The sequence below is a fragment of the Scyliorhinus canicula genome, chromosome 18 (genome assembly GCF_902713615.1).
Source record: "Scyliorhinus canicula chromosome 18, sScyCan1.1, whole genome shotgun sequence".
In the NCBI taxonomy this organism is placed as follows: domain Eukaryota; kingdom Metazoa; phylum Chordata; class Chondrichthyes; order Carcharhiniformes; family Scyliorhinidae; genus Scyliorhinus; species Scyliorhinus canicula.
Genome location: NC_052163.1, coordinates 12,412,558 through 12,438,128, shown reverse-complemented (window position 1 = coordinate 12,438,128; position 25,571 = coordinate 12,412,558). Strand labels below are relative to the sequence as shown.

Sequence of the window (25,571 nt, the reverse complement as noted above, 5' to 3'; positions counted from 1 at the left end):
TTTTGTAGTTGGAAATCTGCTGGTTCCCTGTAACACTAGCACAGCCGATGGATGCAACAGCAAGGTTGTCTATTGGATGGATGCTTGTCCTGAGTCAGCCGGATCACTGGTTGGTTTAATTATAACTAATACACCAAACTTTAATATGAGATGTGCATGACTGTGCATACTTTTTTTTAAAAATAATTTTTATTGAAGAAATTTTTCAAAATACAAACATTTTAACCTCCCCTACATTTACATTTAAATTATAACAAAACAAAGTCAAACCCCCCTACTTAACAAGAAAAAGAAAAAAAAAAGTCCCCCCCCCCCCCCCCCCCCCCCCCCGACGGCGAACCGACAGTCAGACCAACTTATCATTTCTAGCAGCGTCCTCGGGCAGGCCTTGCCCGTGCCACCACCGCTACCGTACTTCCTTCGTCTTTGTCCCCCCTCCCCCACCCCTCCTCCCCCCTCCCTCCCGCCCTCCCCTCCCCTCCCGGGTTGCTGCTGTCACGGCCTCAGTTTCTATCACTGATCCAAGAGGTCTAGGAAGGGTTGCCATCGCCTGAAAAACCCCTGCACCGACCCTCTCAGGGCGAATTTGATCCTTTCCAATTGGATGAAGTTTGCCATGTCGTTTAACCAGGTGTTAACACTCGGAGGCCTTTCGTCCCTCCACTGAATCAGGATCCTCCTCCGAGCCACCAAGGACGCAAAGGCTAATATTCCAGCCTCCCTCGCCTCCTGTACCCCCGGTTCCACCCCCACCCCGAAGATCGCAAGTCCCCATCCTGGCTTGACCCTGGACCCCACCACTCTCGACACCGTCCCTGCCACCCCCTTCCAGAACTCCTCCAGTGCCGGACATGCCCAAAACATATGTGCATGATTCGCAGGGCTTCCCGAACATCTAATACACCTGTCTTCACCCCCGAAAAACCGACTCATCCTTGTCCCCGTCATGTGGGCTCTATGCAGTACCTTAAATTGAATGAGACTTAGTCTCGCACATGACGACGACGAGTTGACCCTCTCCAGGGCGTCTGCCCATGTCCCGTCCTCTATCTGTTCCCCCATGACTGTGCATACTTGAAGCAAAGTATGAACTGAGCTATGAATATCCACCAGCTAAGTTTCTGCATTAGTTTCAAGGAGGGAGGGCAAGTGTTATTCCTTTCAATTTTGTCAGAAATAATAGGGTACTCTGTAACTTTAAAATATGAAAAATTCAACTGTTCTGGCATTAGAGCTGTGATAAGATTTGTGGTAGTTATGCTTTCAGATATTCTAACAGGTTTCTACAGTGTATTTTCTTTGCCAATTTACATGAAACTGCAAACACACACCCGCGTACCATCCAAGGAATAGAACTTTGAGTGGTTCCAATAGGTAGAAAATGCCAATTTCTCAACAACAAAACAACTGATAGGAACCCATTGTTGAATTGTGGGGTTTGAAAAAAAGGGAGAGCGTGAAACATGAATGGTGTAGTTGAAATGAGAGTGGCACTGCATTTCTGGTTTTGAGACTATGGGTCATGCTCAGAGGTTTGAATCAAGCTTCATAATCTGAGAGGACATGGCTGCAGGAGTGAAATTGATAAGAGTTCAGAATTGGGGCTTCCAATGTCATTTCAAATCTTAAATCTGTCCGGAATAAGCTGAACTGTGGAGCTTTGTTATTACCACATGAAAGAACTTCCATGCCTAATGGGTTTTGATATGTCATGGACATTTTGAGCCTGGTTAAGAACATCCTTTATTGTTATTGCATGAATCATCCTTTTCCATAACTACAGTTTTTTTTTCAAAAACATTTTGTTATTAATAGCCCAGGACACTGTAATTTCTGGTTTCCGTAAACATACATCTTTCCCCTGCATCTGTTCATAGCAGATTGTGTGCAGTATTCCACGCTATTATAGATACCAATTGGTATGGAATGTAATAGTGAGAGACATAAGCTTCTAAGCACATAAGTGGTACTTTTTGCTTTCAAACTTTCAAAAGCACGAGGATTTCTCAGATTTAGTACAAATACTATTTAATAGATCTTAGTAGTAGTAGTCAGCATCAATGCCTTTTACATTATCAAAAGGATGATCAAGATGTTATATTGCACCCCTTATTTCAGTTACACCATTTATTAACTGCAACAGAATCTACTTGGTATTTATTATTCTACCATGCTGCACGCTCCTTTTCTTCAAATCCCTTGATTCTACAATTTTAATAGCTGGTTAAAACAGTACGTGATTAATTTTTAAAATAGATTAGTGTTGCTGAATGTTCACGTGTTACGCCAGGCCTGCTTAATGCACTTAATAGGTCAACGCATTGTAACATCAGCTTTGACAAAGAGTCATCGGACTCGAAATGTTAGCTCTTTTCTCTCCCTACAGATACTGCCAGACTTGCTGAGATTTTCCAGCATTTTCCCTTTCGTTTCAGATTCCAGCATCCGCAGTAATTTGCTTTTATGCATTGTAACGTATAATGCACTTTAATTTTGCAACATTTTTCATCATCTGTATTTGCTGCAACCACCAGAACTCCATATTACATTAGTCAAAATGCTTATTCTTGAAATGTACTGAATTTGTAAATCCATAATTGCACTGTTAGGCCAAGTAGGCAAAGCATGGCAGAGGGCAGTCTGGTGGGCATGGTTCCTATTATTAGCAAGTGAATCCAAGTGAAATATGTCTGCAGAGTAGTCATGTGAAAATGTTATCCTCCAGTTGCATTTTCTTGAAATTCTCGTGATGATGTTAGTGCTGGTGCATTGATGTGCTGTGGCAGACAAGGTGTGCTCAAATTTGGGTTTTTCCCATTTAATAGTTTCCAGAATTGTGACTGGGGAAGGAGAGCATCGGACTCTGTGGAACACTACCGTCTGCAAGTTCCCCTCCAAGCCAAACACCATCCTGACTTGGAACAAAATCACCATTCCTTAGCTGTTGATGGGTCCAAAACCTGGAACTTCCTTTCTAATAGTTCTGTGGATTAACTGCTGTTTCTGGAAGGTGCCTCACCACCACCACCTCGAGGGCAGTGCAGGATGGGTAACAAATATTGTCCTTAACAGTGACTCTCGCACCCCCGTGATCGAATAAAAAAACTGAATCCCTCTTGCTGTTGACTCCTTCGATATGGGATCCCTTAACCATTCCACCTCCTCAGTTAAGGATGAAGAGTGAAGAACATACTTTCAAGGATAGAATTAAATTTTGCTTCGGATTCAGATGAGGGCCTTTTGTGGAGAGGAAATAATTTTTGTGATAATTAAAGTGGGCGTTCCTCTAGGGGAAAAAACTGACATTTTAGGCATCCATAATCAGCATTGAGTGCTACCAAGTGAGGCATGAGTGTGCCAGGTTAAGGGTAAAACTGCCTCAAAAGCCTGGTATGTAACTCCAAATGCAAAGAAAACACCTTTCTGTTTTGTTGTGGTATTTTCAATTTGCAGGTTCGCCATTCTTACAGCCGCCTGAACAGAAAAGCTCTACTGGAAATTTGAAATAAGAATGGAAGATGTTGGAAATAATGCTGAAAATGAATCCATTTGAAAAAGAAAATAATAGATAATGTTCCAGGATAAGTTAAATTGGATATGAAAATGTATATATTCAGGGCAGCACGGTGGCACAAGTGGATAGCACTGTGGCTTCACAGCGCCAGGGTCCCAGGTTTGATTCCCGGCTGGGTCACTGTCTGTGCGGAGTCTGCACGTTCTCCCAGTGTCTGCATGGGTTTCCTCCGGGTGCTCTGGTTTCCTCCCACAGTCCAAAGACACGCAGGTTAGGTGGATTGGCCATGCTAAATTGCCCTTAGTGTCCAAAAAAGGTGAGGAGGGGCTATTGGGTTACGGGGATAGGGTGGAAGTGAGGGCTTAAGTGGGTCGGTGCAGACTTGATGGGCCTAATGGCCTCCTTCCGCACTGTATGTTCTATAGAGAGAGTACAATTTCTGATGGAGACTCATGTCCTAAGTCTCAGGTTGTCAAATAGGAATTGCGAACTAGTCATAGGTGTGGCTACTACCGCACCATTGTTTGAACCACATCCGGTAACCAAGAAAATGACAGTAGTGGTAAATATGCAAGATGCGCAGGTAAATATGCAGGATGCGCATATTTATTTAACAGTTACCATCATTCTACATGAAAGTTTGCAGTTTTTCTCTTTCACCATAGTTTGGAACTGTGGCGGATTTGTTGGGTACAGTACCTTGAAGCTTGACACTATCCCGGACAAAGCAGCCCACTTGATTGACATCCCTTCCACATTTACTCCCTCCACCACCAATGAACCGTAGCAGCAATGTGTATCATCTACAAGATGCACTGCAGGAACTTACCAAGGCTGCTGAGGCAAAATCTTCCACATACACAACCGCTACCAGCAAGAAGGAGAAGGGCAGCATACACATGGAAACACCACCATCTGGAGGTTCCCCTCCAAGTCACTCACCATTCTGACTTGGAAATATATCAGTTAAAAAAAAGTTGTGATCTGTGCTTTGACTTTGTGAGAGTAATTGTTAAGATAGTTGATTTTTCCAATGAGACACACCAGAACTAGACTGCCCTTGTTCTCCATATCGAATGTGGTTGGAAGTATTTTTCCCTCTGTCATGACATGCCATGTTGATGCAACTCTTCATTGATTGAGCTCCTCATTTTTGTTATGTAACATAGGAATGATTGTTCCTATTGGTTGAGCTGACCACAATGACTGCGGCCCTCTTCATACAGTATTGCTGGGGTTTCTATGGTGCTGATGTATATCAATTGCTTTTATCCATGTTGGACATCATTTTAGCCGATTACCAATAAGCAGGCAGTAAAGAAATGAAGCATACAATAATCAAAAATCACATGCAGAGGTGCAGGTGTAGGCTCTCTGAATTAACGTTCAGTAGTTTCAGCAACAGTCTCTGGAGAGCACTTGGGGATAGAAATGCAGCATCCTTCACATCACTTTCCCCGTCCCCCAACCCCCAAAGCTGCTGCTGAGCAATTATATGGAATAGAAAGACTTGCAGTTATATTGTCTTTGGTGCTCATGTCTTTGGGTCATTGCAGAATCTTTTCAAAGTTACTGATGTGCTTATTTGAAAGTCATGTAGGAAAGTGGCAATTGACCTCCAGCAACGTCCACATTGACAGCAATCTGATAGATGAATAAAGAGCTTGCACTTATGTAGTATATTTAATGATTCTAAAATCTGTACTTTTAACGTGTCGTTCTGATACATGTCGTGGACCTGATGAGATGAATTTATTGTAGTGGCATTCATTGTGAACTAAATGTTAGCCAGGCCATTGGGTAAACGTTTCCTTGAACAGTGCCATTGGATCTCGGAGTGAACTGAGGAAGCAGACAGATATTCCCTCAGTACAGCAATTAAATCTTGATCTAGACTAGTGTTTAGGCTATTGAAATAGACCCCGGACCCAGGAAGTGCATGTGCTGCAACTTGATCTAAGCTGCCATCTTGTACTGCCGGTAGAGTTGCTCCATCTGAGATTGGCTGATCACTGCCCAGGAATTGAATTTGTGGTCTTCCTGGTTCAGCTACTCTCTATCTTAAGCACTTAAGTTTTCAGGGAGTCATCCCGTCTACAATACGTACCAATGCAAAAGTGCACTTTGCTTTGCAATGCGTTTTTACTGCTGGAGATGGCACAGAAGAACGTGAACTGACTGTTTTGACAGGAATCTTTGGGTGTGTATGTTAGTGGATTTCTTGGTGGTTACTGTTGCAACTAATGGTTGTTATTCCAGCAACAAACACTACTTATGACTGAGGCACGGATGGCTTTTATAATCTGTTACAGATTGTTTCAGTGACTTTGGTCCTCGGTTTATATTAAATGACATGCAAATAATGCAACCTAGTTCCCAGGCACCAAAATGCTCTTTGATGTCAGAAAACAACTCAAGTCCTGGAGTGACCAGCTTGCATCCCCATGCTCTGCGTGGCTATCTTTCTCCTGACCCTTGAGATGCCTGAAGTTAAAGAGGATTTTGTTCTATTCTTAAAAAAAAAATTTAGAGTACCCAATTCATTTTTGCCAATCAAGGGGCAATTTAGCGTGGCCAATGTACCTACCCTGCACACCTTCTGGTTGTGGGGGTGAAACCCACGCAGACACGGGGAGAATGTGCAAACTCCACACGGACAGTGACCCAGGGCCGGGATTCGAACCCGGGTCCTCAGCGCCGTAGGCAGCAATGCTAACCACTGTGCCACCGTGCTGCCCTGTGTTCTATTCTTAAACCCTAGTACACCCAATGTATGAAGTGAATCAGTTGCAAGCTTTCTTTATAGTCCAAGTACATCTTTTGTCAAATGTTTATCACATTCCCTAAACCAGTTACTCATATTTAGAGACAAGTTTGCATCTTTGCTCCACTACTGAAAATGCTGAAGAAACGGATAGATTGACTTTTTAAAATCATCTTAAAATTTTCTAACTTTTCAAAAATGTTTTCCTCGGCTGTGGGCAGCACTGGTTAGGCCAGCATTTGTTACTGGTGATTTTTGTTTCTACAGATGCAAAATCATGTCATTGGCAAGTATTGTTCACAGTCAGTGCTCTGTTAGCTCTGTTGAATTTTGTTTTCAGTTGTGGGCAATGGCTAAAAGAATAAGCAACAGTGCTTATATAGACAAAGTCTGGCATATAATCTGGCATCTTTGACTTTGTCTATATATATGTTTCTGGAACATACCTCTTCCATTCACCTGAGGAAGGAGCAGTGCTCCGAAAGCTAGTGTTTGAAACAAACCTGTTGGACTTTAACCTGGTGTTGTAAGACTTCTTACTATGAATAATAATCTTCAGGTCAGATTCTTTCTGTTAATGGGTCAACTTTAGTTTGAGTGCAGTAATAGTTTTAGATGTCCAAAATTTGAGGCTCAGGAGATGAGTTTTTATAAATTGTGAAATCCAGTAAATTCCCACCGTTCACACCTTCCTTGTTTATGTTTTTACTTATATTTTTCATTTAGAGTACCCAATTCATTTTTTCCAATTGAGCGGCAATTTAGCGTGGCCAAACCACCTAGCCTGCACATCTTTGGGTTGTGGGGGTGAAACCCACGCAAACATGGGGAGAATGTGCAAACTCCACACGGACAGTGACCCAGAGCCGGGATAGAACCTGGGACCTCGGTGCCGCAAGGCAGCAGTGCTAACCACTGTGCCACCGTGCTGCCCTGTTTATGTTTTTACTTATCCATCCTTTGTACTTGGTTCATGCGATGGCTGATGTAGTGTACAATGTTCCCCTATCCGCGTTTGAGATGTCCATATCTCTGCACCGATTCTTTGACAGTTACCCCCTTTGACCACAATCAGACTGTGGGATTGGTTAATTTCTTCTAAGGGATCAGTTTCATCATTAATGAAGTTTGAAAAGGATATTTTATTTTACAATAACTGCTTGCAAATGCGCAAATCAAGTTTATCTCGCGTTGAGTCTCTGGAATATAATACAGGCTGGTGTAGTAGGTGCTGACTCCCAAATACTTTCACAGGGAACTAGGCTTCTCGCCAAGGACAGAGATCACAATACAAAATGTAGGCGTCTTTATAAATCTTTGTCATCCTTGGTTCAGCTCATGGCTGGGGGTGGGGGCTGATATTTTGCCCCTTGCTTGTCCTGGGTTTTTCCTCTTCCTCTTTGACCGCGGGTTTTTAATGGATTCTGAATAAAACCGCCAGTGATAGCAATCAGAAAAAAAATCAAAACCATAAAATATATACAGCAGGTCTAACAACTTCAGTGAAGAGAAGCACAGGTTATTGTAGAGTATTTCAACTGCCCAAAGCTATGCTGATCTTGCATGGCTGAAACCTATATAATTGAATCCCATACCCCATTCAAAAACATGTTCCTCCTTTGCGATTTTGCCGTTTGTGAGGTTTCGTGGGAATATATTTTGCAAAGTAAATGGAGAAATGTTGTTTCCACTGAGTGGAGAATCTTGTGACGAGGTGTCATCATTTTGCAATTGTCCTGAGATGAGAAATGTCTTTGTGTAGTCAGTTATTAAAGCAGCTGCTGTTTTGCCACAGTAGTTGAGGCAGTGGCCTCTACATCTTTTAACAGGAAAATATACAAGCATTTCAAGCAGGGAAAGATATATGCCTGTAGGGAGAGAATCATTGGGATTAGTTTTGGTTTGTGTAGCAAACACAAGCAGGTTGGGTCATATAGTCTTCTGTTCTATCACAGGTGCATAATCAATCACAAGCAAATGTGGCATTGCCCTGTGAATTTTTAATGGAGGGGGGAATGGAGGGGAGCGAGTTTGGGGGGGGGGGGGGGGAGGGGGGTGGGGGACTCTCTTTTGTTCCGTTTTTCACATTTAGATTTTGGATCTTTGGCTAATTAATTGGGTAAGGGATAGAAAGGATATCTATCGATGGGGTAATACACTTTTTTAATAAAAGAAGGAAATGCTGGATAAACTCAGCATGTTTGATAGCACATGTGGAGACAGAAACAGAATTAACATTGTGAGTCCATGAGACCCTTTTACAGAACTGAAGAGCGATAGAAATGTAATGAGTTAGAATGTAGGATGGAAGGTCAGGGATAGTTAAGACTAAGAAGACACTGACAAAGATATTGGGACGGTAAGACAAAGGGAATGTTAATGATGCCATTAAGGGCTGAAGAAGTACTAATTGTGGCATAACGGTAAGATAGCGGCATACGTTAATGGGAGAACAAAGGTCACTGCTCAATAGGAGCAAAACTGAAAAACAAGAGACATGTGGGGGAGGGGTGGGAGTTGTTGTACTGGGACAAGCCAAGGAAACCAAACGGGGGTCAAGACGGAGGGGAAAGCTCACAGACAAAAGTTGTTGAACTCAATGTTGAGCCCAGAGGCTGTAATGTGTTTAATTGGAAGATGAGATGTTAATCCAGTTTTCGTTGGGCATCACTGGAGCATTGCAACATACCAAGGACAGACATGTTGGCATGAGAGCCAGATGCTGAGTTGAAAGGACAAGTGACTGGAAGGCTGAGGTCATGCTTGTGGTCGGAGCCAAGGTGTTCCACGAAGCAGGTTACCCAGTCTGCATTTAGTCTCCCCAATGTAGAGGAGACCGCATTGGGAGCAGCGAATACATTAGAATACACCTTTTCTGTTTTGAGAAGGGATGAGCACAGTAAGAAGTCTTACAACACCAGGTTAAAGTCCAACAGGTTTGTTTCAAACACGAGCTTTCGGAGCGCAGCTCCTTCCTCAGGTGAATGAAGAGGTAGGTTCCAGAAACATATATATAGACAAAGTCAAAGATGCCAGACAATGCTTGGAATGCGAGCATTTGCGGGTAATCAAATGTTTACAGATCCAGAGATAGGGGTAATCCCAGGTTAAAGGGGTGTGAATTGTCTCAAACCAGGACAGTTGTTAGGATTTTGCAAGTCCAGGTCAGATGGTGGGGGTGAAATGTAATGCGACATGAATCCAAGATCCCGGTTGAGGCTACACTCATGCGTGCGGAACTTGGCTACAAGTTTCTGCTCGGCAATTCTGCGTTGTCGCGTGTCCTGAAGGCCGCCTTGGAGAATGCTTACCCGGAGATCAGAGACTGAATGGGCAAGAGTCAAGGGCATTCAGCCTCTGATCTCCAGGTAAGCGTTCTCCAAGGCGGCCTTCAGGACACGCGACAACGCAGAATTGCCGAGCAGAAACTTATAGCTAAGTTCCGCACGCATGAGTGCGGCCTCAACCGGGACCTGGGATTCATGTCGCATTACATTCACCCCCCACCATCTGGCCTGGACTTGCAAAATCTTACCAACTGTCCTGGTTTGAGACAATTCACACCTCTTTAACCTGGGATTATCCCTATCTCTGGATCTGTAAACATTTGATTACCCGCAAATGCTCGCATTCCAAGCATTGTCTGGCATCTTTGACTTTGTCTATATATATGTTTCTGGAACCTACCTCTTCATTCATCTGAGGAAGGAGCAGTGCTCCGAAAGCTCATGTTTGAAACAAATCTGTTGGACTTTAACCTGGTGTTGTTAGACTTCTTACTGTGCTCACCCCAGTCCAACGCCGGCATCTCCACATCTTGAGAAGGGATGGAAAGAACCCACACACATTTTGAAAAGTTGTGGCTTCGTGGGAATACTGCTATTTGCAGTTTTTAGTTGGGAATTGAGAAAGAAAACTACCTTGCATTTTATACTGGGGTGTCCTTGATTTAATGTTTCAACGGTGTTGCTTTAATTGAATGCCTCTGGCTGAGATAATCAATTTAATTTATAAATATTTGACATGTTTCTTACTGATTTTTTTTTTAAAGGTTCGGATTGCTTTGCAGCTTGAAGATGGACCCAGGCTTCAGCATCTTTTTCAACCTGGTTTGACTCTGTGGGATCTTCTTGACCACTTTCCTGAGACCAAGTGAGTCATGTTTCTTTTTTGTCCTTCATTGAATTGGGAGCAGGGCAGTGTTCCCCTACTACTCAACATGTACAGTAAGATTTCAATAGAATCATAGAATTTACAGAAGGAGAAGCAGAAGGAGGCCATTCCGCCCATTGAGTCTGCACCAGCCCTTGGAAAGAGCACCGTACCTAAGCCCACACCTCCACCCATCCCTGTAACCCAGCAACCCCACCCAACCTTTTTGGACACTAAGGGCAATTTACCATGGCCACCTAACCTGCACATCTTTGGACTGTGGGAGGAAACTGGAGAATCCGGAGGAAACCCACGCAGATGTGGGGGAAAAAGTGCAAACTCCACACAGACAATGACCCAAGCCGGGAATCAAACCTGGGACCCTGGAGCTGTGAAACAACTGTGCTAACCACTGTGCCACCGTGCACCCCAACACTTCACACTTTATCATTCCTTACATACTCCATCATTTCTTTGTTTAATTAATTTTTTGGTTTAGATAATTGTGCATGTACAAAATGTAATGATATACTTCAACACCAGATTTAAATTTAAATCTGCTGATAGAGGCAATATTGTTAGCCTCTGTCAAATATTCAGTTCTTCGTAAGATTATCTTTCATCCTTGCTAGATTACCAGACTTCACAGATGTTATGGGGTTTCTTTTAAAGATGCTATGTAATTGTCTATCGATAGTAAATGGCGGAAGTAACTTAAAGCAAATTATGAGAGTCTACTTCAAGTAGCTGCAGCATGTACCGACCAGACAGTTTTTTGGTTATTAACATATCAAAAAAATCTAATCATAACAAAGATGTATGAATGGGCGGGGAACAGAGAGAAGTAGAGCCTTGGAAAATAAGCAACAGGTTTAGATAAAGGATCTGGATCGGTGCAGGCTGGGAGGGCTGAAGGGCCTGTTCCTGTGCTGTAATTTTCTTTGTTCTTTGTATCTCCTGGTCCTGATGCTCTCTTCTGGAAGCTGCAGCTGTGTTTCCTCACTTGTAGCCAGCCGTTTTCTGTTTGGCGTGGAAAATGTGCAAGCTACTGTTTTGGCTTTTTGTTTTATCTCTCCGGCAACACGGTAGCTCAGTGGTTAGCACTGTGGCTTCACAGCGCCAGGGTCCCAGGTTCGATTTCCGGCTGGGCCACTGTCTGTGCGGAATCGGAATGTTATTACCGTGGGTTTCCTCCGGGTGCTCCGGTTTCCTCCCACAGTCCAAAGACAGGCAGGTTAGGTGGATTGGACATTTGGAATTCTCCCTCAGTTTACAGAGGCGCCAGAATGTGGCGACTCGGGGCTTTTCACAGTAACTTTGTTGAAGTGTTAATGTAAGCCTATTTGTGACACTAAAGATTATTATTAAAAAACATTATTGACAAGCTGAAAATGTAGCTTGTGAAACCAGTCTTTGGCCAATCAAAAGGCAAAAGTTTTTCAAAATTGCTCTTACGGTACAAGTTACTGCACTGCTGAAGAAATTCACTCCATTTTGCATCTGACATGCTTTGATGTGATTGGGGTCCTATATTGCCAAGTTTTCTCCATTTTATTTCTGTCCCCCTGCCTGAAATTATTGATTCCTTGCTGGGATGTAGCCCATGAGAACATTCTTGTACTTCATCCACATGAGCAGTGTTTGTGGTTAAATATTGAGAATGAGTTGTGGCATGGTGTTCAAATCTAAGGGTATCGCAACTAAAATGAGTACTGCCCTGCCCTGATGTCCATATGTATATATTTCCAGGAGGGGTCTCTGCCTATCAGTTGGGAGCAGGAAGCCTGGCCAGTTTTCCCTCTGGCCAGTCTGGGAAGGGCAGTTGCCATATCCCTACCAAAACGGCGGAGCTAACTCAACACGGACTGCCAATCAAATCTCAGAATCCTTTGGGCTGTAAAGCTTAACTTGTCGGTGTTTAAACCTGCGGCTCCATTAAAGAGCTAATTTTGGAAATATTATTTGTGATTTAATGTTTCAGAAATATAGGCCGGGTCTTTCCAGTCCTGCCACTGGAGGGACCCGCGAAGTCGGTAGGCGCGAAAATTGGTTGGCTCATGGCGGGAGCTGCTACACTAGGACTGGAAAGTCCTGGCCATAGTTCCTTATCTTTGTATAATATCAATGTGCATTCAGTGTTCCAGTGGCTGAGTTGAGAAACTTAAAGATCTGATCAGCCTAGGCTGGATGTAACTTCTCCTGGACTTTCCATTCTAAGAATTAAAATGCAACTTTATGATTAGTTAGACTAAATTTGATACTTTCTCGAAGTATATTGTTCCAACCTCGCTGTTTTATATAAGAACATTTTTTTAATAAAGTCTGTAGATGTGACCTCCAGTATTATGTTTTTCTAGCTGAAGGTTCGCACGCAGTGATTTTATTATGATGTGTCAAAACCTTAGTATTGCCAGTTTGAGCAGGTCATGCATAAGAATTAGTGTACCGCCTTTTTATTTTGGCTCTGGATTGCCAGTGGAGTCTTAATCTCTGGCTGACTTGCATGCATCAAGCTGAAAGGCCATATTTCAGGACTAAATGGATCGTGGGACTTTTAGCCGAAACAATAAAATGGGACTGACTCTGCGACTATTTCCACAGAGCTGTTGTTGAACTGTGTCCATGCCATATTGCTCTGGAAAGTTTTGCCCAGGAACGTTGGCTGGCTGCTGATACTGACTCATTTTGACTGCACGCTTAGTCTTCACATCCTGTTCCTCGTGTTTACTTATTTTTGGAGAACAGCACCGAGCGATTTCCTTGTGTTAAATTTACCGTCATTACGCCCATTCGTCCAGGTTAGATAGCTCTTGAAACTTTTTAAATGCTGATTTTGAGCTTGTGGACGATACCCAAATGGTGACACCAATCAGCAAACTGGCGTTCATTCAGGATGTTGGAATGTCATGAAGATATGTGAGGGACAATCTGTTAACCAAACTCACAGGCGCTCCTGGCATTGGGTAAGAAAAACCCTGTTGAAATTGGTGCCAGCAGTTTAGCACTAAATGTGTGCACAGCCAGCAAAATTGATATCCATTGAATCGGCTCGCAGGGAATGTTAGAGCTGAGATAATCTTTTGTAGGCCATTGTGCTAAACCTTATTAAAAGTATTTTCTTTGTTCAAGAACACCGCTACTGTGTGTTCATATTTGTAGTTTTGGACAAAATATTCTGACAATCCGGTTCAATCACAGTCCCAAAACACTTCACAGCAAATTACGTATTTTTGAAAGGTAGTCACTGTTGTAATAAGGCGGAATGGAGAAGCCAGTTTGCATGCCAATATGCCATGAATGGCAGTGAAATGTATGACCAGATATCTATTTTAATGCTGTTTAAGGGATAAATATTGACCAAGAAATTGAGGAAATTTTCCCTGCTGCTCTTCAAATAGTGGCTTCAGATCTTTTCTACCCATCTGAGAGGGAAGATGGGAATCCCAGTTTAATGCCTAATTTGAAGGACAAAGCTGTGTATTTGGTTTGAGGTCGTTAGAATGGGGGTCAGAATAAGAGGTATGGGTCAAGAGTTACAAAACAAAAGACAGGAGGTCCACACCTTGAAGATGGTTTCCAATAGCAGGAGAAACCAGGGGCGGGATTCTCTGTCCCGTTTTCTGGTGTGGCGAGCCCCCGCCGGCAGCAGAATCTTCCATCCCACCAGCCGGCCAATGGGGTTTCCCATTGTGGGCACCCCCACGCCTCTGGGAAATTTGCCACCTTGAGTGCGTTGCCGGCTAAGCGGAGGATCCAGCCCTAGAAATCAAGGGCACAGCCTCAGACAGAAGGGACAACCCTTTAAAATTGAGGTGAGGAGGAGTTTCTTCAGCCAGAGGGTTGTGAATCTGTGGAACTCTTTGCCGCAGAAGGTTTTGAGGCCAAATCACTTAGTATCTTTAAGACAGCGATAGTTAGGTTCTTGATTAAGGGGATCAGGGGTTATGGGGAGAATGGGGATGACGAACATATCAGCCATGATTGAATGGCGGAGCAGACTTCAATGGCCGAATTCTACTTCTATATCTTATGGTCCAAACCATAATCAAAGTGCCACAACCAGTTCTAGACTTAGTAACTAACGATAGCTTCAGCAGCAATTGACGAAGGTTAAAGAGCGGAGCTAGTGTTGCCACGTGGATCCAACGAAAGCTCCAAGGGTTTAACCTTTTCAAGGGTGGTGTGGGGAAGAGGGTTGTATGGGGAGTTGGTAATACTTGTGCTGAAGTTATAAAACTCAGCGTTTATAAAATAGAAATATATTTGTTGAAATGTCAGGTCAGAATCATTTGGAATGCGAGATGAAAAAGTACTGGGACCTTGAGGAAACTGGTTGGTACATCAGAGAAGCTGAATAGGTGGATAAATGAGTAGCTGCATACTGCAGGTGACATTGGATTGCCGCATAACCAGGGGTATTTTTTACACCAAGTTAGTTAAATGAAACAGTTTTGAAAGTAAAAGAGTTGCAGGCAGTTCTTCAGATTTATATGATACATTTGAAATGGTTGAAAAGGAAGCCTTCAGAAAAAGATGCCTTCAAAACATTTTGGTATTTAACCACAGCCTTATCATTAACTTCAAGGTGACTTAGTGTGGTTTGGGGAAAGATGAAAACACTGCAGCGAAAATTCTTACCACGTCTTTCACCTGGAAGGACAGGTGGAAGACTACTGATTCCTTCAGTGGCTTCAAGCGCTAGTATTATTTTTGTGTTAAGGACCTCCGCTTTTGCCATCATTACTCATCTGCAGAGTACTGCATGGTACCAGCCACACCAGTCTTTTAGCTACCCAGCCCAACACAACAATGCACATCCTCTCTGGTTCCGTCCAATCAACTCAACTACCCTGGCTCCCAGTCCTGAACAACATACCACCTCCTCACATAAGGAGGGAGATTGCAACAAGAAAGTTCCCGGAGAAGGTTTACATTAGCCAAGCCTGCTACAGACTGTACCAATTCACTTGCTGTTCGCCTCCCTTCAAGCCAGCATGAATGGCTAAGACCATCCTGCCTAGGAATTACGGCAGAGACCCTGTGGCAGCAGGAGTGGAACCAACACACCACCATTAAAAAAAAACACTTTCTCATCACAGACCCCACAGCCCGCCTACCCAGCTCCAACCTGCCTCGCCAACTGTATCCGCACTGCCAAGGCCTTTGTGCAGAAAATCGGCAAAAGTGGGGCCTAGCAGAGAACCCGCACTGCAGCTGTGGTGCATGCTAATCAATGACTCACATCGTTGAAGACTGTCCCCTGACAACATTCAGTGGAGGGCTCAGAGAGCTGCAGTTAGCCACTGTGGAAGCTATTCCCTGGCTTGGTGATTATGGCACACGCTGTTCAACTGCATTCTGTAATGTACAACTAACTTGCTTAATAATGGCTCAATTCCTTTAGCAACTGTGTAATCTGCTGAAATTTCCATTAGATAGGCAAATTTAAGTGAAGTTTCCTTGGTTGTCTCAGTGCAACCCACCCGCTATAAAACACACACAGAAGGAAACCCACCTTGTCTCGATTTCGCTGAGCACTGACCTTTGTTCTCCCAGAAACACATTCTGCCATCTTTTTTAAAATCTAAATTTAGAGTACCCAATTCAGTTTTTCCAATTAAGGGGCAATTTAGCATGGCCAATCCACCTACCCTGCAAACCTTTGGGTTGTGGGGGTGAAACCCACACAGACACGGGGAGAATGTGCAAACTCCACATGGACAGTGACCCAGAGCCGAGATCGAACCTGGGACCTTAGCGCCATGAGGTGGCAGTGCTAACCACTGTGCCACAGCACTGCCCTACATTCTGCCACCTTGCCTTTTATTATCCTACTTCTTTAGCCCGTAATGCCACCATTAACACTCCCTTTGACGTGTGTCCATGATTTCTTTTGTCAATTTCTCCTTGGCTCCGACCTATCCCTGACCTATTCTGCTTCACCACCCCGCCTCTAACTATATAATCCATTACAATTCAACCCCACTTCAGTTCTGAAGAAACGTTAACTCTTGTTTCTCTCTCCACAGACACTGCCAGACCTGCTGAGTTTATCCAGCATTATTGGCTCTTAGTTCAGCTTTGCAGCAGTTGCTGTATTTTGTTTTGATTTGTTATTTTCTGTTCTGGTTTTGATCTATCAATTTGGGTTCGTAGAAACCTTCATGGTGCGTGACATGTAACACAAGAACACACCTAAGTAGTAATATATGACTATTTTTTGGGGGGGAAAGCAGCAAATTGTGTTACTCGGGGTTTTTAAGAGTTGTCTTTTATACCAACTAAATTATATTCACCTTTTTGCAGAACTGTGCCACTGATACGGTTGGTGCTGATACGTGGAAAATGTTGCCTGAATCCTCGAGGGATTTCTTCCCTTAGCAGGAGGTTGAAAAATATTATTGGAGAGTGCAAGGTACTTGAGGCTGATGTCGAATGCAGCAGAAGTGTTTCATTTCCTGAATGCTGGCATCTTTCCTCGCCAAAGCGCACCATTTCAAAATTGAAAGTGCCTTGCAAGGTAGCAGGGCTAATGAATAGTGCAGGGCAAAAATGGAATTGTTTAATAGATCATGTTTTGAGCCAAACGAATGACTTGAGTTTGATGCTTGTACCTGAGGTTAATGTCAGTCAATTGTTCTGAGGTTGCCACTTTTAGCTAGCTACAATTAATTGCTCGTGGCATTTGTGACCTGATTAACTTGCACTTGTTTTGTTCTTGTAATGGCCTGAGGAATTTGCTTAATGTGTATTCAGGCCATTTGATTTTGATGGATTTGAAGTGCTCCACAGGTAGGTCAAAAGGATGGCACCCTGTGTTTAAAGAAAAACCCCTATGCATACCATCCTTGGAGGAAAGTTATGGATTGAGTAAAGCTACCAAGCCTCTTGTTGAAAATATGCTGCAAGTGTACTGTGCCTACTTTCGAATTGAATAAAGGAAGATGAATGGCAAAAATGTTACAGTTTGCACCTGTTTTTTATTTAATGCATTTTATGAACAACGTTTCAAGAATGCAGTTATATGGCATTGCCAGCTGCCTAATTCTTTCTGGTCTAGGACATCCTCTTAAAATTCCTTTTTATTTTGAATCAAAGTAATGAATTGTGCAAAGTATTAAGGATTCAAGTATCCGTGTACTCCATAAAATATGTTTTTGTGGCCCTAATGAAAAGGCAGACAATTTTTCTCAAAGCCAGTAGAATCGAGCTGGTAAAATTCCATCTGCATTTTCTGTCTTTCGTGTTTGAATGAGTTAATTTCCACCGAACACCAATTCTTTGAGTCGATGGATGGAAAAGGGTAGACCATAAGAAATAGAAGAGGAGTCGGCCATTCAGCTCTTCGAGCCTGCTCTGCTATTTAAAAAGATCATGGCTGATTTAACACACATCAAGTCTACTTTCCTGCTGTATCTCGGTAACCCTTAATTCCCCAACTGATTAAAAACCTATCGATCTCAGGCGTGAAAATGTTCAAGGATTCGGCCTCCACAGCTTCCTGGGTAAGGAATTCTAAAGATTCACCACGCTTGAAAGAAGAAATTGTTCCTCAAATTCAACTTAAATGAGCACCCCTTTATTCTGTGACTATGTCTTCTCGTCCTACATTCTTCCATGAGTGGAAAGATCCTCCCATCATTCACCCTGTTTAACCTCCTAAGAATCTGTTATTGCTCAATCATAATGTCTCATTCTTTTGGACTCCGAAGAGTACAGACTGAACCTGTTTTTTGTTTTAATATATTTTTATTAGTTTTATTTTTACAAATAACGCCACAAACACATTTTCAAAGCAAAACAGGTACAATATAGAACAAGAATTATTGCAAATATAAGAACAAAATGAAAATGTTCCCAATAATAAAAACAAAACAAAGAAAAAGCAAATAACTTAAAACTCTACCTCTAAAAATAAATTTAGAATACCCAATTCATTTTTACCAATGAAGGGGCAATTTAGTGAGGCCAATCCACCTACCCGACACATCTTTCGGTTATGGGGGCGAAACTCACGCTAACAGGGAGAATGTGCAAACTCCACATGGGCTGTGACCCAGAGCCGGGATCGAACCTGGGAGCTTAGCGCTGTGAGGCAGCAATGCTAACCACTGCACCACCGTGCTGCTTCTCGGGGATCATTTTTGAGTTTGTCTAATAAATAGTGGTGCAGTGTAGAATAATAAACTTTATTAGTGTCACAAGTAGGCTTACATTAACACTCTAATGAAATTACTGTGAAAAGCCCCAAGTCGCCACACTCTGGCGCCTGTTCGGGTACACTGAGGGAGAATTCAGAATGTCCAATTCACCTAACAAGCACATCTTTCAGGACTTGTGGGAGGAAACCGGAGCACCCGGAGGAAACCCACGCAGACACGGGGGGAATGTGCAGTCTACACACAGACAGTGACCCAAGCTGTGAATCAAACCTGGGACCCTGACGCTGTGAAACAACAGTGCTAACCATCGTGCTACCATGCCAAATAAATGTCTTGGGTTTATTAGGTTCATTAACGTTGGCCTCTGTACTCCTGGATTAAGCAAAAGAAAATTGGCCCCTCAATCGTTATTTGGGTAGCCCTGCTGGAAATTAGTATGCACAAAGGACAGACAGGAGCAGGATTAGGCTCTGCAGTGATGTGTACTGCAGCCAAGTAGCTATGAACACTCAATGTCAAGTCAAAAAGTGAAACAAAAGGTCCAGTGGAGAGCAGTGAGTGCCTGCGGAATTGAATCTCAGCAAGGAATAAAAGCTTTCACAAAGGGAAAACTTTGGCAAAAGAAGACAAAAGCAAAAGCTAATATTTGCAAGAAGGAAGAGATGAAGTGAAGATCAAGGAGGCCATGTTTTTGGAGTAAGAATAGTCTCATTCAGATTAGACATCAAAATGTAGTTATCAGGGTAAATTACATTGGACCAAAAGCAAACGCGAGAGAAATGATTCAGGCCAAGGATCTTGTAAATGATGGATCGGATGTTGAAGAAACATTGCATGCACCTAGTTTGTGGGGGGGGCATGGTTGCACAGTGGTTAGCACTGTTGCTTCACAATGCCAGGGACCCGGGTTCGATTCCTGGCTTGGGTCACTGTCTGTGGGGAGTCTGTGGGTTCTCCCAGTGTCTGCGTGGGTTTCCTCTGGGAGTTCCAGTTTCCTCCCACAAGTCCCGAAAGACGTGCTTGTTAGGTGAATTGGATATTCTGAATTCCCCCGGTGTACCCGTACATGCGCAGTTGTAGCGTGGCGACTAGGGGATTTTCACAGTAACTTCATTGCAGTGTTAATGTAAGCTTACTTGTGATACTAGTAAAAATTATTATAAGAATGGCTATAGTCCCTGAAACTATAGGTGAAGCTGGAGGCAGTAAAGGCGCAAGAACCGCATAAGGAAATGCTGCAAAATTTTGAAATAAGGCAGCAAAATATTCATGGAAGTAGATCAGAAAGAGATGAGCAAGTGAGTTAATAGCAACAGCTTGATTCTAAATAAATTTGGTGGTATTATTGTCATTTGCCTGTTGAATTCTAAGATGGAAAGGACGTGACGGGATGAGTCTGATGGTATGAGCCTCCCTGGTGCCAAGATGAAGGACATTAATGAGAAGGTGCAGAATGAGTTGAGGGCAGAAGGGAAACAGCCAGAAATCCCTTGTGGGAAGTGATGACAATAAGGAAAAGAGTTGAGTTAGTTTCTGCAGCTGGGGAAAAAGTTAAAAAGCAGGACCTCAAAGACAGTAATCTGGATTGCTCTCAATGCCATGCACAGAGGAAACCTTTCTGTTTTGCAGAGCTGTGATCTGCTTCAAGGAGCGGGAGATGAAGATTCATTCGTAGCTTTCAAAAGAGAACTGGATAAATACTTGAAGAAAAAAAGCAAATTACTGCGGATGCTGGAATCTGAAACGAAAGAGAAAATGCTGGAAAATCTCTGCAGGTCTGGCTGCCAAATAATTGAAGGGCAATTTCTCGGGCGGTAGAGAAAGAGCAGGGGAGCAGGGTTACTTGAATAGCTCTGCCTAAAAAAACCTTTCACAGGTACTTTCACAATGGCTGCATTTTGTGCTGTATCATTCTGCAAGGCATCATGCCTGTCTGCCAGCACTGGTTTCAGAGACTCCTGAGCAAGTTAATTGCAACGGATGCTACCCAGGCAATGAAACAAGTGTCATGGTTTGACGGAGGGGTGAATAATTTTGGAGAGAGAGAAAACTTTAGAAATCTAAAGTTTTGCTGAACATATATTAAGAAGGCATCTTCACAACTCAATGTTTCAGTTCTCACCTTGTTGGCCAACATATATGTGGAATTTTCAGTCAATATAAAATAATTGTGGTGCTCTGCAGTACAAATGTAATGTACAGTAAAGGACCTAACTGACAATTGCACTGAAGATTAGTTTGATTGTAATGTGAAAAATCCCTCGTTCATTATGAAATTCTCAACATTGTTTGTTTTGCTTCCTGCACCGAGTGGTGCACAAAGCAGACATGGCTGGTTCTTGCAGGAACAGGTTGCTAGTCTGTCCCCAAAGGCTTATAGCTTGAGGGTTCAACACTCCACATCAAGCGTGGTTGACCAGGAGTTTCTACTAATAGTCTCTACTACTTTTACCACCTGCCATTGGCGTATATTGGAAGGATTTTGCAGGGTGATACTTCACCTGTTTGGCCGCGTTACGAACACACCTTCCTTGGCCATCGATGTCTTGGGTGGGGCTTGAACCTGGAACTTGTGGCTTTGAGGCAGGGACACTGCACAATCTGTCCCAAGGCCTTCGTTACCCAGGGTATGGACAAAACATATTATTGGGTGATTTGGTTTTAGTATTTTTTGCTTGTGCATTTTGATTAAATTACTGCTCCCTTTGTTAAAGATGTGAACGTTTCAATTTTATGGGTAATCTTAAAAGATGAAAAATTCGAGCAGTAATTTGAAAAATGTACATGTTTTCTGCATTCCTCTCGATGCTGCATGACCCTTTAATGTGCTCTTAACAAATTTTACATGGTAATCAATCAATTGGTTTTCAAGATTGCATATGGGAAAATGTAATATGTGATCAGAATATCCAGTGCTAATCCCCACCATGTTGTGGAGAACATCAAAGACATTCCACTTTTTGATGTTTTTCATTTTGTTTTTTTATTTATCCACCTCTTTATGGAGAAATCTGCAGGCTAATAACCATAATCAACATTTAGGTAGTAGAACTGAAGCTTTAAACACTGTTGTTTTGCTAAAAATGTGATTTTAATCCATTCCTAATATAACATGGAAGAGAAGTATCAAATGCAGTTTTGTTTTTTCTGGTTACAGAAACCTTTGTGAAAAATATACATCGCACATAATTAGTATCTGCTGTCATTTTATGATTCTTTAATTTGCAGTTTTTTTCCCGCAACATTGATGTGTACTCCATTTCCTTCAGATACCTGATACTGTTTAAGTCTTCACAAGTGTATCTGCTTTTAATTATACTCAATTTGTCAAGTGTGAGAGCAGACGAAATGGTGACTGTTCCCTTCTAGCTAAGAGCTTCTTCTTGTCTCCCCTTCAAAGTGCGGTTAAAAGTATTCAACAAGTGCACCTTAGTCTAGACAGAATTAATCTTTGAATTATTTCTGACAAAGTGGCAAAAGCCAGAGAATATGGGGCGCAGCAATCCGTTCTTTTAAAAGGCAGGACCATTTTAAACCGATTGAAGTCTGTTCCGTATCTCGCAGCTATCCTTCGCAACATGTACAAATCCGTACAATTTATTTCTGGAGTGGTAAAGATGTGCAGGTGCTTCAGTTTCTGATGATGACCAAAACTGATTCACAGGGAGATGAGGGGAAAGAGTGGAAGGAAATGTGTGGCCATAATTTGACATATCTCTCCATGAAGAGGCTGATTGACTAGATCAAACCCGGGTCAATGTTAACTTATCAAGATTTTTATTTGACTTTGAATACTTTTCTCATAATTGTCCATGTGAAAGCACGGCATCATCTTTCTAGCTTTATAGAACCATTTGAAATGTGTTTATCGAGTGACCTGTGTGTAATTGGTGAAATGTTAACTGTTAAAAATTAAATACTTGCATGCTTTGGGGAAGAATGAATAGGCTATTCCTTAATTATTTTACCTACCTGCAAACCCTTTCAATTTCCTCTTGCAACACCTTGTTTACCAAGTTTACTAAGCCTTCATCTCTGTACTTTAGCTCTTTATTGAGTACACTTTGAATTAAATAATGCACATTGCTGCTGAATTCCTCAGCATTCAATAGGTCTATATTTTATATTGTACTTACCCTTCACTGCAAAAAATTATGCTCATCTGATATTGCTTGCCTGAGTCAACTCTTTCATGTCCTTCTGGCTCTTTTACCTTTTGTAAACTGTACTTTTCTGTCCACCTGTTCGTCACACTTCATCCAATTTCTCCATGTGAGACAAATGTTTCTCATGAAGAAAGATCTTTAAAATGTAATTTTTTTTTAAAAGAAAGGAATAATAATATATACAATTCGGGACCTGATGCAACAATGCTGTTAGTATGTTTCTACTTTGTCACGAAGGTGCAAAATGCAATTGGGTTTCCTGATCTGAAATTGCAATAGTTATGATTCATCTTTTGTATGACCAGCTCAACAACTGAGATCGACTGCTACTGACTGGGAACCTTGTTTGTCCCCCCAATTAAGTGGCAATTTAGCAAAGCCAATCCTGCACATCTTTGAATTGTGGGGGTGAGAGTGACGCAGACACGGGGAGAATGTGCAAACTCCACACGGACAGTGACCCGGGCCCGCGATCGATGCCGGGTCCTCGGCTCCATGAAACAGCAGTGCTAACCACTGTGCCGCCCCAACTGTGAGCCTTGTTAACCTCCACAGCCGTTTTCTATCTGCAGCTTCCAAAGTGATATTGCCTCCCTTTCCTGTGCAAAAACATTTAAAAAAATGTCTATTGAGTAGCTGAGGTATGTTTGTGCATACAAGTACACATCAGTCAGCACATTGCTTTTATGCAACAAAATGTTTCTGCACACGTTTTGCCATTTCTTTTGTCATTTACTTTCATCTTTGTGCTAATGGTAATTTACAGAAAATTGAGAGCATTGTGAACAACAGTGTGTAGAAATCTGGATCTGGAATTCCTTGATTCTTTGCATGTTGTCAGCCTATTCCATCGAAAGCGGCCAGTCAGAAACTTAATCTCCTTTTGTCAAGCCTGACATGCCTTTTGGCGTATTATTTAACCATGAATTGTAAACTGTGATGTTCTAGACATGCTGTTGGCACTATCGCTTTTATTTCACTTGGGACCCTTATTGCCAGACAAATAAGTGTACTTTCATCTTGTGCTGCGTTTGTCAAACACTAAATATTACAAATCACATTCTAATCCAGTACATCATTTCATTCTTAACTCTTAATTGTAAATTTAAAAATAACTTGTTTCAAAGTCAAACTGACTATCTTGGATTTATTCTAGAATTTAGAAACAGAAACATGATAATTGTTGAATACTTGCCAATCAGCTAAAATAGTTTAATATGTTTCAGACCCTGCAAGAAAATTACTATTATTTTGTCAACGTCTTAGAATGGTTTCCATTGGGTGGCACGGTGGCGCAGTAATTTGCACTGTTGTCACACAGTGCCGAGGGCCCAGGTTCGATCCTGGCCCAGGGTCACTGTCTGTGTGGAGTTTGCACATTCTCCCCGTGTCTGCGTGCGTCTCACCTCCACAACCCAAAGATGTGCAGGGTAGGGGGATTGGTCACGCTAGATTTCCTCTTATTGGAAAAAGAAATTTCAAAGATAATAAAGCATTCCAAGGCACTTCACAAAAGTGCTGACAAGTAGGCTTACATTAACACTGCAATGAAGTTACTGTGAAAATCCCCTAGTCGCCACATTCCGGTGCCTGTTCGGGCACACTGAGGGAGAATTCAGAATGTCCAATTCACCTAACAAGCATGTCTTTCGGGACTTGTGAATGAAAATCGCTTATTGTCACGAGTAGGCTTAGTTACTGTGAAAAGCCCCTAGTTGACACATTACGGCGCCTGTCCGGGGAAGCTGTTACGGGAATCGAACCATGCTGCTGGCTTGCCTTGGTTTGCTTTCAAAGCCTGCGATTTGGCCCAGTGAGCTAAACAGCCCCCACATGTGAGAGTAAACCGGAGCACCTGGATGTTTGACACCAAGCTGCATGAAGGTGGCCAAAGGCTTAGTTAAAGAGGTACATTTTAAGGATTGTCTTCAAGGTGAAGACAGTTAGAGAAGCTGAGAGGTTGAGGGAGGATACTCCAGAGCTTAGGGCCCAGATAGTTTAAGGCACGGCCACCAGTACTGGAGCAATGAAAATCAAGAATGTGCAATAGGTCAGAATTGAGAGAGTGGAGAGATCTCAGAGAAGGAGTGTGCGTACCAGGAAAATGTTGGGACTGGTTAAATGTATACTTAACAAAGGTATGGTGGGGTGATGGGAAAAAATATGGTGGAAGATAACCTTAGTCAAACAGGATGCCGTGGTTGTGAACAATCTTAATTGGCCGACTGGCATGTAAAATGGCTGCAGCTGCTCATAAAATGGCGGTTAGCAATGTATGAACTATGTTCTGTTAAACTGTTAATTGTAGCTATATTGCAGGCTGACTACATCCATGAAGTTTGTTGCTTAATAATTGTGTTTTAGTGCTACCAGGTAATTTTGGCATGGCGTGTGATGACTGCTTTGTTGATCAGCAAATGTTGAGCTTGTGGCTAAGTAATCACCAAAGATCTTCTGCAGACTTTTGAAGTTATCCAAATTTTTGTTGGCATTGTATCTGATGTTTGTAGTGAATTACATTCATGAGAGTATGAACAGTGTGATATTGCCTGCACACTTCATGAAATTACCCGTCACCTCAGCTGGGTCTGTGTGGCTGCAGTTTTAATGAAATTTAGCCCAAACCTTGAAGCACGTAAGGAAATTCAAACCTGCAACTGGTAGAGACTTTGGAGAATAGTATCTTTTAAAACTTATTTTACTTTGAATAATAATCTGGTTCTGTACGAAACTGGTTATTTTCTAAATTAATTGTGTAAAGAGCAAAATTTGGTGAGAGGACTGGAGGAAATCGAATTGTGGTGAGTAGATGC

General features: G+C 42.4%; 1 protein-coding gene across 1 annotated transcript in view; it reads left to right on the top strand.

Annotated features, from left to right (window-relative positions):
* aspscr1 (ASPSCR1 tether for SLC2A4, UBX domain containing) overlaps positions 1 to 25,571 on the top strand; it is a 235,646-nt gene that overhangs the window by 33,826 nt on the left and 176,249 nt on the right. Inside the window, exon 4 of the mRNA XM_038778314.1 lies at positions 10,330 to 10,430. Within this exon, the coding sequence (XP_038634242.1) occupies positions 10,330 to 10,430 (101 nt within the window). The remainder of the gene's footprint in view (positions 1 to 10,329; positions 10,431 to 25,571) is intronic.